The sequence below is a fragment of the Anser brachyrhynchus genome (genome assembly GCF_964034855.1).
Source record: "Anser brachyrhynchus genome assembly, chromosome: 5".
NCBI classification, from domain to species: Eukaryota; Metazoa; Chordata; class Aves; order Anseriformes; family Anatidae; genus Anser; species Anser brachyrhynchus.
This window is the reverse complement of record NC_137699.1, coordinates 16724466-16739331: the sequence shown is the minus strand read 5'-3', so window position 1 is coordinate 16739331 and position 14866 is coordinate 16724466. Positions and strand designations below refer to the sequence as shown.

At 45.8% G+C, this 14866-nt stretch overlaps 1 protein-coding gene across 3 annotated transcripts in view; it reads right to left on the bottom strand.

The window, feature by feature from the left end:
• Positions 1 to 14866, bottom strand: part of PAMR1 (peptidase domain containing associated with muscle regeneration 1) — a 54672-nt gene that overhangs the window by 31448 nt on the left and 8358 nt on the right. For all 3 annotated transcript variants that reach the window (XM_080594490.1, XM_080594492.1, XM_080594491.1), the window contains exons 2-5: positions 11351 to 11527; positions 10487 to 10615; positions 5514 to 5628; positions 652 to 869 (exon numbers count right to left, since the gene is read on the bottom strand). In XM_080594490.1, coding sequence (XP_080450616.1) covers positions 652 to 869; positions 5514 to 5628; positions 10487 to 10615; positions 11351 to 11527 — 639 coding nt within the window. The remainder of the gene's footprint in view (positions 1 to 651; positions 870 to 5513; positions 5629 to 10486; positions 10616 to 11350; positions 11528 to 14866) is intronic.

The following is a 14866-nucleotide window of genomic DNA, read 5'->3' as shown; positions in this document are numbered from 1 at the left end:
ATAAAATAGAAAGCAATGTGGGGGACTCAAGCACTGAGTACTAACAAAAACACTGGAATTCTGGAGCCCTACTTCTGTCATTCATAACACTGAGTTCATCACAGAAGGGGAAATGCCTCTATTTTCTTCTTCAGAAAAGAATCTGTCCTTTGTACACACTTTTTTTTTTTTACTTTTTTTTTAAACTCTAATGGTATGACACATGAGACAATACAAGAGGCATGTCAGGGCATTGTCACTTAACTAATTATAAGGCTTTGCATCAGGTTTCTGCTAACTGAGTCAAGGCTCTACTCCTGCACACAGCATTGAGCAATTCCACAATTGCAAAGATATACAGGCCCCTTCCTCTATTTCCTTCTGTGATCTTAGTTCTGATATTCACACAGAAAAGTCTCACAACACAGCAGCCTTTCTGTGCTCACCGATGTGCTTGCTTTTCACACAGGTAGAGGGAATTTAGTCTTTGTTAGAAGAACCTCACATTCACATGTTATCTGATGGCTTTTGAACCTTCCCTGCACTGACTTTGTTTAAGTTGCTGTTGGCAACACAGCATGGAAATTTTTAATGAAGCAAAACAGGGTGAGAGATTAGCGAAATTGAATTAATGAGAATGAGCGGAATGTTCCACTTTTGGGACTATTTTACCTGTAATTTCTTCAAAGACAGCATGAAATCCATCAAAGTTCTTGGATCCATCAGACTGGAAAAGGACATGGAGAGAAGACCCAGTGCTTCGGATGGGAGGTGGCCTCTCATTTCCACAGAATTTCTTAATTATTCGGCTGTCCAAATTGTCCCCATCACGGACCTCCACATAATCATACTGGCACATGTAATCAAACTCCAGGCTCAGCATGGAAAACCTTGGGGAATAAGGACACGCGTTCAGACCTCATACTCTGACCTCTGCACCCTGATTCTGTTTTATTTGGAAGCTTAGTTATGTTAGCACCCCCCACCTCCGTGAACCAACAGCTCCCAATCACACGAAGACCCCCTTGCTTCATCTCAGTTTTTGCACTGTGATCCTTGGAAGCCAGCTCAACCCTACAGAGTTGCTCCATGAGAATATTAAGTGGCACGACAGTGAAGCCAAAACTGAAGTCATACAGTCTGATCACTTGCATCAGGACCCTAACCACATCACAATGTTAAAGCTTTCATCTATGGTCAGACGCAGTAGGGGGTATATTTCTTTCATGGCTGTTTGCTAAAGATTGTTCTGTTTGCCCTAAATAAAGTCCTAAGTACTGAAAGTAACAGTATCAAAGACCAAGGATCAAAAGCTATTTACATTGTTATGTTCAAAAGCCAGCAATTCGGGGTACAATGAAAGCTCAGAGACGTGACAGAAGGAGAAACAGACAGAGAAAGGGAATCTGAAACAGTACAGCACGTTGTGCATTAGAAAGCAAAATGGTAGTAAATCCCCAATGTCTGGCACTTGCCCTTCTTTTAAGGGCAGAAATAAGGGACAGCAGTTAGTGCAGAAGGGAAATATTTAAAGCTTTTTCCTACAATGTCTGTCTTTCCTAGCTTTGATCCTGCCACTGCGCAAGGCTCTTGTTCATTAACAGCAATGTTATATGCTGCTGTTTGAGTTCAGTGGGGCACTGAGCCAAAGCATGCCACCAGAATATGAATGAGAAGCAGAGTGAGAAACACCAAGGGCCTCTGGAGAATAAGCAATGGCTAGGGGTGCTCGGCCCAGCCCTGGTACAGCGGATAAGAACTAGAAGATCTGGGCTGGGAGAAGGCCATGCTACTGTTTAGCTGAACATTTTATAAAAGAAACTCCCAAAGCATTCAATCTTCCTGAGAATTCCTAACTCTGTAGATTATGTGTATTTAGGATCAGGCTATATCTCCCACGTTGCCTATTCCAGTGTGGGCCTAGTGATTTGGAAAGACTGTATTTTCACACCAAGGAGATGAGCCAAATTTTGGATGCGCTGCCACATCTCACAGTCTGAAGAGGCGAAAGAGTACAAGAGTCTGTTTCCTGCTCTTCTCTGGTGGGGACTCAGACCATAAGGAAGCCCCCATGTTCTGTAAAATGACCTTTCCTTGCCACCTCATGAACTGACCTAAGAGGCCTCTTCACTCAGTCACCTTTGCTCAGGTCATGTGGTTGGTTTTAGAATGCTCTACATAAAGAGAAACAAATGAGCAGTTTTAGGAAGCTACAACAATGGAGCAGAGCCCCTCATTTTTTAAATTATCTGTTGGAATTTAGAAAAAGAGAAAAAAAAATGATATCTGCTTTTAATATACATAAGAGATTAATTCCACTTAGGTTTGCATAAAATACATGAGGTGGGAAGACTGAATTCTAATTCTGTCAGGTTTGCAAAGACATCCTCGCAGGCATCAGGTTACACACTACATCTTCAAAATATTCTTTCACCTATAGGTCAAATACCAGGGAGCTACCCTTATGGAAGTTATAAAGCAATGCAAATTAACCTATTCATCCTTGTCACACTTATCAGGCTACAGTTTATCCTGACTCACTCCTAAAAATATTTACTGGTTCTCTGAACTGATACATTTCTGATTAAAATTGAGTATGTGTGTAAGAATACCAGAAATGTTTCTGGGATGCCCGCCATGTAATGAGGGAAAGAACTGGGATAATACCATTAACTCTCTGCGTAGGACTATTTACAGATGCAGAGGCAAACTCTGTCTAGCAATGCATTCCTGAACAACAAGTATCAGGAGACATTACACAGAGTGAAGGCACAGAATGCAAGATTCGTATACAGAACACTGTTTTTAATAATTTTTTCTGATTTAAAGATGATGAAAATGGAGTGGAATATATGAAAGGCATAGGGGGTTCTGATTTGCATTTTATTTAACTTAGCACAGAAGCAAATACACTGTGCTGATGACATTGGATCCCATGATTAAGACTCATAATTAGCAGGTCAAAAAACCTGCCATTCAAAACCTCTTGGCTATGGACTAGTTGATGGGACTCTAATTTAGAGACCACAACATCTACTGCTGTTTAAATCAGTTACAGTCTATGTAATGAACCTCACTTCCCTCACCTGTGAAACTGTGACTATATCCTAATTCTCCTATGTATTATGAAACTAAGTATTTAAATTTAGTGCTACTGATCACCAGAGACAAAAGGGAATGAAAAGTACTGTCTTGATTTCACTACTGTCTGCGGTGGGAATACATTCACCAACCCCTTTGAGGAAAGCTTCCAGCCAAAGGAAAAGATTTAAAATTACATCTCTGCTGAGGCATTACAGAAAATGATTGAAAGTTGTAAGCTACTTCTACTGTGGTGTGACATCCCGGACGTGGCTCGGGCTGAGGGAGCCTATACATCACAACCTAAGGAAAAACAAGGCTGAAAAAAAAAAAAAAAGGAGAAAACAAACTACCACCGCAATCTGGGCATCATTTATCAAAACAGCTCTGCTTAGCCAACCCCCAAAGGACAGTGTGGCACAGCTTGAGGCAAGAGAAGATTTATTGGTGCTCCTGAGAGTTTCACTCTTCCTGCCCTGTGTAAGTGGAGACAAACCACTTTGTTCCCCCTTTGTATCACACTGTCCCTATCCCTCGCCCTCGCAAGCCATCAGAGCGGCAGCAAACAGAATTTGTGGGGAATGCACAGAGAGAAGGAAGAAAGGAGTTCTTTTGTTAACAGTGATGCTGATTCAGCACAACACTGGCTGTGTGCTACAGCTCTCAGCAGAGTTAGCACTCAGAGGGAATCAGTGTGTTTCTACAGAAATGCAGTGAAGGCAAAGGTTCGGCAGGGATGGCAGACCAGGAGGAAGATTCTGCAGGTCTGTTTGATCGTACCTGCCCTTCTGTGTAGGTATGGCCTAAAGGAGAAGCGTCTTGCTAAATGTACCAATTTTCCACAGTACTATCTGCTGAAGTACCCCAATGGCCACTTTGAGGTAGCCCACCTTGAAAACCTCAGCTTATTCAGAACACACGCCAGGGCTTCATTATATGAGGCAGATATAGGTCTTTCTGCTCTGTTTGGCCTAGAGGTTCCCTCCTATGCCGTGCAGGGTTGCAGGAGTAAGTGTCCTTTTTTAAAATAGCCTTTCCTTCCTTTCTAGTACCATGCACCTTGTGTCATTGGCTATCATCTCTTTACACTAATGATGGGTGCATTCACTAGTGATGTGCATGCATGGGATCCATTTCCCCTCTCACAGCTATTCCCATAAAAGTGAAGACAGGGTGACACCTGTAGCTGCTGAAGAACTTTTTTAGCCTTAAAATTGACAAAGTCTTGTTCATAAGTGTAAAAAATACTGGATTATAAGATCTCCGAGCCTTTGCTGTACAAACCATTCACCTAGCCAACAATGCCTTTTAAAAACAGGGTAGGTACAGCTCATACCCACTGAGACCGAAACAAAGCTGTGTCACAAGAATGCCAAACTCTTCCTCACAGCATTGCTTCCCTGTGTCTCCCATGTGCCACATAATTCTCCAGTCAAGAGGCTCCAACACTAACCAGGCAATAATTACAGCTGCTCATAACTACACAATAGGCTTGCATTTGCAAGTCTAAAAAAAAAGGGGGGTTAGTGTGGGAATGCCATGAGCTCTTCTTTTCTATTCAATTCATTTCTGTTCCTCTTATTAAATATTAAGTCTTGTTAAATATATAGGAAGAAGTATGTCTGTGTGTCTAGCGTAGTTCCTTTGCCTGGGCTCGAAAGCTGGTGAAATATTGATGTGGAGGCTTCGGCTACTGTTTTTATTATATTAGCTCGTGGGTTTTGAATGCGATCCCCTGCCAAGCTTCCTGCTGTGTGTGTGAGTTCCCTGCCACACACATACAAAAACAGTATTAATTACCCCAACTAGGGGCTTTCCTGCTCTAGGCAAGATACCTGATCAAGAACTGTGAGTTGAGTCACCAGGGGAAGGTAACAGGGCAAAGCACACACAGGTCAGAGCAGCAATGACTTGCAGGAGAGTCATTCACATCTCCAGACATATGAATGGTAAGATGAATAACTGAGGCTGGTAGAGGACTGGGCTGGTAAAATGAGTGAAAGAAAATTAAGAGAGGGAATATGTAGACTAACTGCAAAGCATGTCCCAAAGGCAACTCTCTCCTGGCATGAGACATCACATCAAAATGCTCCCATAGCTTTTCTTCAAAGAATGTCTTAGGTCAGTCTGGTACACGCTTGAGAAAATATTGGGTGCTGTGGCATCAAGGTGTTGAAGAGATCTGGAGAGATGCATTGGTTCCAGTATCTGAGAAACTCTCCTTAGCATCCATCTGTCCTAAAGGGGGCTGAAGGCAGAGCATCGATGATTTGCACAGTGGCTGCCTATCACAAGCTAAGCTAGGGGAAAGCTGAAGGTGCCAGATGCAAAGTGGAGGTAGTGTCTTCACTGTCCCAGAGCTCTCAGCTGCTGACACCTGCTGACTCTTTGGTTATTCATGTGCCCCAATGTCTACCTGAAACCAGTTCTGGCTGAAAGTCATTATGGCCTACCTTAATTCAATGTTAAATCCAGCTTGAACATGAATAGTCCATTCACATCGTGCATTCAGTGGGTAACTCTCCAGCAAAATCTGACCTCTAGGAGCCCGAAGAACCTGCCCGCACCCTGGGGAGCAAAAGAAGAAAAAAATCTGTCTGAGGAACCTTCAAACTGCATTTGAAGAAAATACAAGTAGTAACAACATTGGAATGAGAATACAGTGTGGCTTAGGAAGATACATAAAAGGCAGCACAGAAAACAATGGAATGGCCACACAGAAGCTACAAAAAGTTATGATTCTATCAGAAGTCTTGCCTGTGTTAAGACTGCCCCAATAAAAGTTTTACTTTCTTGCTTTTCCCTGCTTTGCAAAGCAGCCCCATAACACTATTTCTTACTGCTTTTGTCCCACTCAGGATTAGCCCATCCACCCACCCGGCCAAAGCTCCAGCTCACAAAAGTTCTGATAGGTCTTATCTCAAACTGAAGCTGAAGAAGCTTGTGGGATAGTGTCAAACACCTAAATTAGTTCAAGTGAGTAAAAAATTGAGAGGAGGAGTTGTTGCACCCAAAATCACTGTTTCAAGTTCTTCCCAAGGAGTCTCTTGGAGGAAAAACAGCTGATGTATTCCTACAGGAGGTATCCATTTGCCCTCAGGATTCACCACTTCATCCTTATGTGTGCCAATGGAGACATAAAACCGCCATGACCCCTCCACCTCACTGTAGCGTATGTATCATATACAGCCCTCACCCGTTTTCTCAGGTTCGTTCCTAAACTTTCTCTCCTCCTGTCCTACTCTATCTGTGTCACTGTCAGCTTTACATCACACCATAAAATCTACCTCAGTGCCCAGCACCAACAGAATAACAAGTACTCCAGTCACTTCTGACCAGTCTGAAAAAAACATCAGAGGAGAGGGACCTGAATAGGCAGACAAGGTCACACTCAGAGGAAGCAGGATCTTTTCATGGCGATCCTGCAGCTGTCCCTAGGCAGCTGTCCAGAGATAGTTGCCCTAATTCCTCATTGTGGATGCTGAACATTTGTAGTCCAGAGAGTTCTCTCACCTTCTGTAACCTCTGCCTTTCCCCCAGCTATAAAATATGGCTAGAAGTATCTTCCTCTGTGGAAGGAAAGTTGTTTAGCATTTTTTGTAGAGCCTTCTGTGATCTGTAAATGAAAATGCTAGCAAAATGAACAGTTAAATCATTACATATCAAGCATAGCTCATTTCTCAGTTTCTACTTTCCTGACTACATCTTTTCGAATGGAGTCTTGCACATGGCTACATTCTCTAGTAAGCCTTCTGTTGTTTTGCTGGGGGATGAGGCTGTAACTGTAAGCCAGAAATTGCAATCAAGTCTAATAGCACAGCTGAACCAGGGGATCCTGATAGGCTCCACACCACAGGTAACTAGGAGAAGCCAAAGGGTCAAAAATGACCCAACAGGCCTCCACAGCATGTCTCTCACTTCCTTTTATCTCCTTAGTCCAACATAAAGACCTGTTCCCTGCAATAAATTCTGAAGCTGAATCCTACATTTTTAACAAGTAATGCAGGATGAATGTTCCCTACGGGAATGGTGGGTTTTAACACTTGCCCCAGGGCCCTTCTTTCCTTTGGGAAAAGAGGGAGACAGTGACCTGATTTGGTGAAGTAGAAAGCACTGCAGTTCCCATTGATCTTAGTGTCTGGAAATCTGTCCTGCTGCATCTTGTCCATGGGGAGACGTGAAAACTGAGGGTCAATTACTCCTCTTTCTTCTTAAGAAAGAGTTGCTTGAATGAAATACCCTTTGTTCATTTACCCTCAGTTACCCTTAATTAAGCAGGACCCAAGGAAAGAGAAATCCTGCTCAGAGGAGTTCCTCACAAGTGTTTCATCCTTCTCTGTGGCTTGCTTAGTTCCTTGTGTAAAAAGCAAGGATTAATGACTGTGCCCAGCAGCCACATTACGATTCAGCAAGTACGGCAGGATCTGCTGTGGTGCACATGATAATGCTCCTTCCCACAGCATGGAACGGGACCTTGTGCTGCCGCTGGCTCCTGCCTCAAAAACAACCTGAGACAAAGCTGCTAGAAATCTTCAGATGGTTTGACAGGGGGCTTGGATCACCTCAAAGAAAATTTCCCTTTCGTCCCGAAGGGCTTTTGAGTTTCCTGTGCCTTTAACAAAGGAAAGCCAAAGAACTGGTGCAAAGAGATACTTGTGTGCAAGGCATACTAAATGAACTTTTCTGTTTGCAGTGGTACAGCCTGAACCCTCTGAACACAGATGCCAAGGAAGTTGGTTTGGCCAGCGAAGCAGGTGGTCCAGAGGCTAAAGAGGAGCCATTCAGTGACTGCTTCCAAAAGAACATTCTCAGGTTTGCTACCACCTTACTCTGCACAAAGCACCTTTGCGATCAGATCTGTGCTCCTCTATCTCCAGCACTTCTAGCAGAGGTTAGGCTGCCTCCCCAGACCAACAGTTCAGATATCTGTTGATCAAAAGGAATCCTTTCCCTTCCTGAAATCTGCAGGAGACCTGGAAAGCTCTCAAGAATAATTTACATCCTAAACACAAATGCTGGCAAATTCTGCCTCATTTACAACAACAACAACAAAAAAAATCCACTTTGGCAGGCTGTCAACTTCCTTGTTCCGTTCCTTTTCCTGAAAAAAGGCAGCTTTCAGGGCCACAGTGAGATTTCCTCTAAGGCTCGTTACCGACAGAAAACAAAACAATTCAAGAGACCTCCGAGTTCCTGCCCACAGAGACCCGCGGCTCTGTGAAGGTAGAGGTCCTGAGGAGACCTCCACTGAGAACTTGCTATCTGCTGTTCGAGTGCTACAGCACCAGTGCGGAGCTCCTTCAAAGCTCCAGTGGATGAGCAGAGGAGAACGACAGCAGAAATGCTACCGGTGTTCAGAGACAGAGAAGGCAGCTGTCACTTGTCTCACCCTGTTGGTACCTGTTGCTCGTTGCAGACTGGTTACTCCATGAGACACTGTAATTTTCAGTCTGTAAATGTACAGGTACTGCCATCACCGGGACCACATTCGGACAGGGAGGGAGCTGGTGGGTATCAGCACTTTCTCCTCTGCTCTGCCGGAGTATCTTTTCAAGCGATGTGAACATCAGAGCTTGAGAAAGGCTTGAGGACTGGGTGCAGGGAAAAGGGTCCAGCAGGAGGGGTCGTTTTTAGATTCTGATGTGCCTTGTAGGGGACGACAGACCAGACCAGCCACCCACCCCACTAGGCGATGCCCTCGCCCCCAGCTAACTCCATCCCCCGGCAAGGGGGGGCCGGGCCGGGCTCCTCCGGGGCTCCCCGGCGCCACCCCGCGGCCGCACCTCGCTACCGCAGCGCGGCCGCCTGAGGGGAAATGGCGCCGCGGGCGGGCGGGCGGAGCGGGGATCGGGCTTCGCCGTGCCCCGCCGGCCGGGCCGGGCCCGGGGCGGGCAGAGCCGGCGCCAGGCGGAGCCCTCCCGCTTCGGCCGAGCCCGGAGCGGCCGGAGCCGGGAGAAGGAGCCCGGGGGTCGCCGCTGTGCGCGGCAGCGCCGCCCGCGGCCCGCGAGAGGGAGGCAGAGCACCGCGCTGCCGGGCGGCCGGGGGGCAATAGCCATAGCTCCCCACCCCGCCTCTCTGAAGCACGCAGAACCATCCAGAGAAGAGCACCTTCCCGGCACCACACTGCAGCCCTCAAAAGGCCAAGTAGTAGGAAAACCACTAACAGACAAAGCTCTGTGAAATTTCGGTATTGCTAAAGCCTCCTAACGGACTGCAGCGTGAGGTGGTGTTTGCTTTAGAACACAAGCAGGCTGAAATACACCATAGGCAACCGATCTACTCAGGCAGAGGGGGAAGGATTAGATGAGCTAATGATCGTTTCTTGGCTCTGCTTTTAAGTGCCAAGGGAGCTTTAGAATCGACCCAGAGCAAAAGGGCTTTAAACGTGCTATCAGAAATCAGACTGTAAATTGCAGGGGACTCAATTTATCAACTTCTGAAGAACCAAGGCTGAGTTAACCCTGCTGCAGAAACAATGGGTTCCCTACATTCTGCTTTTAAAGCAGTTACTTTATTTTGTTTGCTTTCACCTCCTTAATTGTCATGGGCTGTGTTTGATAGGAAGACGGATTAACTTGTTGCTCTAACATCTGTGACTAAGAGGAGATAAGCCTAAGGTGTGTAGAATAATGGACAGAACAGAGTAGGAAAAGCAGACACTGCTTTCATCCCTTTCAGTGAAACACGAACAAAGAGGCAGTCAATAAAAGCTGAGGGAGGGTTGGTGAAGGGCTGTAGTTTCACCCGTGGGAAATTGGTAAAGGAAATAGATGCCTTAAACGGTCTCCAATTAGCTTATGGAATTCATTATTAAAAGATAGCACTGGGACCAACAACTTAGCAAAATCCAAGAAGGCAGGGCTTTTGAATCAAAACCTTCAGATAGCGCTAGCAGGGCCTGAAAGACCCTGTGTTATCCAGCGCTTCCTCTGAGTGTGTTGGAGCTGTGAGAAGGAGGGAGGGAGCGCTGGGACTTCCTTGGGGCTGGTTCTGTAGCCCGGGGGTTGAAAGAGGACAGAGGAGAAGTTCTGTAACATCGCTGCTGCCCTCGTAAATGTTTATGCTTTGCTGAAATCCTCTGGAGAATTAGTTTTGCTGACATATGTCCGAGAAATGCAGAGAACACAAGATTTCCAGAGTCACAGTAGTTGAAGTTTTAAAATAAAACAAAACAAAACAAAAGGGTTTAGTAGGGTTGTAAACTCCCATGACTTGGGGCCCGCGCCAATCCCTAGCAGATGAGCCTTGGGAGAGAACTTTTCCCCACTATACATCTGCTCAGTGCCTGGTTGTGTTTGTCCTCTCCTGCCTGTGCCCTTTGCGAGGGTCATGGTACAGGAACAGCTGGAAAGGCACAGCATGGCTCTGGCTCCCTCCCATCACTCCCTGTCCCTGACGTGCCTCTCTGCCCGTGTAGGACACTTACTCATGCAGTCCCCTCCGTACCAGCCAGCTCTGCACTCCGCGCAGTAGATCCCCTTGATGTAAAAGTCGTCGAGTGTCCCTCCCCAGGAGCCGTTACGGCAGGACTTGCAGTTCTCAAAAATGGTGCAGCCTGAAAGGAGAGCCACCGTGTTAGAAGAAAGCCAAGGTGGATTGTCCTGAGGAAAGAGGAGCAGCCACTCTCTGTTTTTCACAATAAATGCCAACAACGTTATTGACTGCTGTGGCGCTGACAGCTTCCCCGCTGTGAACCATACCCAGCCTCCAACTCCAGGCCCTAGGCAGCTCAGACTCTGAGATCTGGAGCCAAACGCTCTGTTTCACTGGCCAAACCTCTAAATCTCATTGCTTCAGCTGTAAATGCCTCTCTCAGGAGTCTAAGCATGTTATGCTGGTGCAGGTTGGGCTCAGCCCAAGTGATTCTGACGTTTTCTGACCTGGTCCTGTCTCCTCCTGCTCTCACCTGTCACCCTGCCCTCTCCTCCTTGCTAGTCAGACTTACCCATCATCTCTCCCTTCTCGCCTTGGGGATGCAAATCATCCCTGAGCACCTATGAAACACTCCTGGTGGGCAGCCAGCTGCATCATCACCCTTTGGCAGCTGACAAACCTGCCTGAGAAGCCCTGAGGACAGCTTTTCTGATAGAAGAGGTTTTTTTGGGCGGCAGTGCTACATTGCCATGTGCACTGCTGCTGCCACCAGAGTGACAGGGGGGGGTTCCTTAGGAGGCCCAGCACCATCCCAGGCCCTGAGGGATGTGCATGCCCTTGCTGCTCTCCTGCTCAACAGCTGCCCATACATGCTGGCCACAGGTATGGTGTGATTGCAGCGTGGTGGTACACGTACCTGGGTGGATTAAGCAGGAGTCACACTCGTTCTCCTCATTCCTGCAGCAGGGAATGGTGTAGCCCACTTTTTCTTTCCGTCCTGGACAGACGCACTCGATTTGGTCATACTCACAGCACTCCCGGCACATGATGTTCCACTCCGCCCCAGGGCAGTTCTCATTGATCACCGTGTACTCTGCAAGCAGGGACGGAAGGGGGGGACAACAGAAATAATCCACTCTCTGCAAAGGATTGACAGAATCTATTATTCAGCGATTTGTCAGATCATGCGTGGCATGAGGTTGCCCCGGGTCTTCAGTGTAGAAAATTGCAAACTACGTGGTAACCCACATCCCAAATACCAGCTTGGGTGTCTAAGGGACACACGGGCAGTTTTGCAGGGACAGCCAGAGGAGACAAACACAGCGGAGGTAAGAATATGTTCACTTAATTCTTTTCTCTGCAAGGCCTTCCACATCAGCACTGAGAAAAATAATTATAAAAAAAAATACAGGGGATGAGGTCATGTGAGAAACTCTTCTTCAGATCTCAGTCTGACTTACAGCCTCGTATACAGTGTACATTATTTAAACTATGCTAGCATGTTTTGTTCAGCTTGTGAATTTGCTGCTGTCAAAGATGAGGGTGTCCGACAGGAAAGGCCAATTTCACAGCTGGATTTTAGCCAATTTCACTCCCTATTTTCACTCAGAAATACATAGTGTTATACTCAGTTTTGTTGCCAAAGGAAACAAGATTTTTCATTATTTTTAAATGTTTGTTTTGTCTGGCATTTCTAATATGATAACATTATTAATGTCTTTTTATTATCTAGCATAACCTTATACATTGGTATTTAAGCTATGCTAGAAATGGCCTCTTAGGAAAGGGCACTGTGATACCTCAGGTTGTGACTCCAGACTGCTGCAGTAAGTGCAGACCCCACCTTCCATCGCCAGCGTGCTGTCTAAAGTCTACAAATTGAAATCTAATGAGTGCACGCTGCTGTCAGCATGTCTCAGCCAGCTGACAGACCTGATGGCTGCTTTCATGGAGGTTGATGGTAAGAAGTGTGAGAGCAGCCTGGAAAGATGAGACATGAAGGAAACATAATGAGACTCTCTCTTTCTTCTTCCCTCTCCCCTCCCCTTTTTTCTTTTGTTATTGTGGTTAGGTAACATCCTTTTTTCTTTTGTTTTAAACTCTGAGTGACAGAGCTGCATTGCCATCGCAACCAGCCGTACATCTCTAAGGTGCAGCGCTCCCGCCTGTGCCCGTACCTGGCTCCCTTCTCACACCGCTGCTTTTGCTGTCGTTGTGCCTCATAACCGAATTACCGCGTCTGCCAGACAGAGCTCCCTGCCACTGAACCTTGCTGCTCCGTCTCACTTGATTCTCCACGGGCTCGTGAAGCCCGGTTCCTGGAAGCTTATCTTTTTCCCTAATGATATTTATTTGCTCCATCAAAAAGGGACCACCAACTGTTTCTTCATTTTTTTCCCTTTGGCTGGGAAATGAAATTTAGCCTTTTGTGCTCCTCACAGCTGAACCTTTCCCAGTCTACTGCAGTTTGGAGTTTGGAAACCAGGCTGCTGTTTGCACTAAAACCCTTCTACTCCCTCCCAACCACAACCATTCCAAAAAGAAGAAAAGAGCCACATCTGTCTTTCAATAAAATTTTGTATTTTTTTATTCCAATAATAAATTCTTGCATCAAGATGACCTTAGTGTTTAGCAGTTATATAGCCTTGTGCCTGTAGCTCTTGACATGCTTTACAAAGTGCTTTTTCCAGATGGGAAACTGAAGCACAAGAGAGGTGAAGTGACTTTGCTCAAGGTCCCAGAGAAAAACAATAGCAGAGCCAGGAATTAAACCCGTGCCTCCTAATTCCCAGAACAGCAGTCAATCAACTTGGCCAAGTTGGGACTTCTTAACCTATAGCTATTATTCTCTTCTAATGAAGCCATTTATCTATGATCTGTATCTGATTCAGACTCCAGAGCAAATTGATTACACGTGTCTAATTATCTTATTAGAACTGACACTCAGCTTGATCCATCTCATCATACATGACTGGAAATAACTGTTTCTGTGGTGTATAGGGGCGGGTGTCTTGCTCCCTGTTGAAGGAAGAATCCCCAAAGCCTGAGCAATAAATAACTACCCAACACTCAGGAGCTTTTGCAAAGCTTCCTTCAAATCCTTTGGTCTTCCAGCTCAAGCTAGAAATCTAAATTCTCTCAAGATTGCCAATGCTCATTAATGAAATGGCTCTATCCATTTGGGTTGTAGCTATCTGTTGCTATCTGTAAAACGATCCAAATGTTCACAGGCAGAGAGAACTGTGAAGGCTGACCAAGGCGTGTCTCCGTCCGTGCAGAAATGCCAAGCCTGGCTAGGTAAGGCTGCAGGCAGCACAAAGTGGCTTCTGAGTTAGCACTTCCCTGAGAGAGGGCCTGGATCAGGCGGCCGCCAGAGCCCCCTTTCAGCCTAAATTATTCTATGATTTTATAACAATATTACACACGTATTTGTATGTGTAGAGTGTGTGTGTGTGCATAAACATATTTAATTTTCTGTGTAGAGCTTGTGTATGCAACAGGGCCAAAAAGCCAATGTCACTCTTGTTGGATTCAGTGGGCCTATTGGTAGCATAAATTGAGCTTAAGGTAATGCTTAGTGTTAAGATGGGAGAAGCAGATCTTGGCCCTTAAAGAACTGTAAAAATAAATTCACTGTCACCTAGAAATGCTGTTTGCTTACTTCTTGCCCTTGTTTCAAGTGAGACAATAGAAATAGACTGTCTTTTGATTTACTGTCCATTGAATTCCCTTCCAGGTTCGCAGGTACTGCAGTTTGGGCAGCATATTTTCCTTGACAGGGAAATTTGTGGGTCTGAGAATTTTTTATTATTATTTTTTAAGTGATCATGTCTAGGATTTTCTTCAAAGAAATCATGAAGTCTGTTATTGTGAAGTTTTGTATTAGTTATTTTTAAGGAAACTTGTGCAAAGACTCGATGTACCCTTTTAATAATGGTAGCATCCCTTTTGTGTTGCGCATATATCTCCTGACTGCTGAGCAGAAGGCAAAGGAACACTTTCCCTCAGAAATGCAAGAGGGAGATGCACAGAGCAGCCCACATGCAGCAAACATTTGTTTGGGTTGCTGAGCTCAGCCTGGCCCCAGGGAGGAAGAATTATCCCCCTTGTGCACTTGGGGAACGGTAACCATGTCCCCACTGGTAGCTCCCTGCAGCCACACTTGGCCATTATTACCCCAAAAGAGAAGAGACTGAGGCAGGGAGGATCAGGGGGAGATTTTACTGAGTGAAATGCTGGAAACCAGGCCTTGGCCAGCTGCGGCTGCGACAATCACAGGGTACATTGTGGGCCTAACTGATAATCCTCCAGAGCAGGCAGGCTGGTGTGGAGGCAGTGGCTGTGTCTCCCAGTGTCAAACATAGTCCAGAAAGTGGTTTGACCTGATTTTGGAAGAAGCAGGAAGAAGCTGCTTGACAAGCCCTGCAAAATA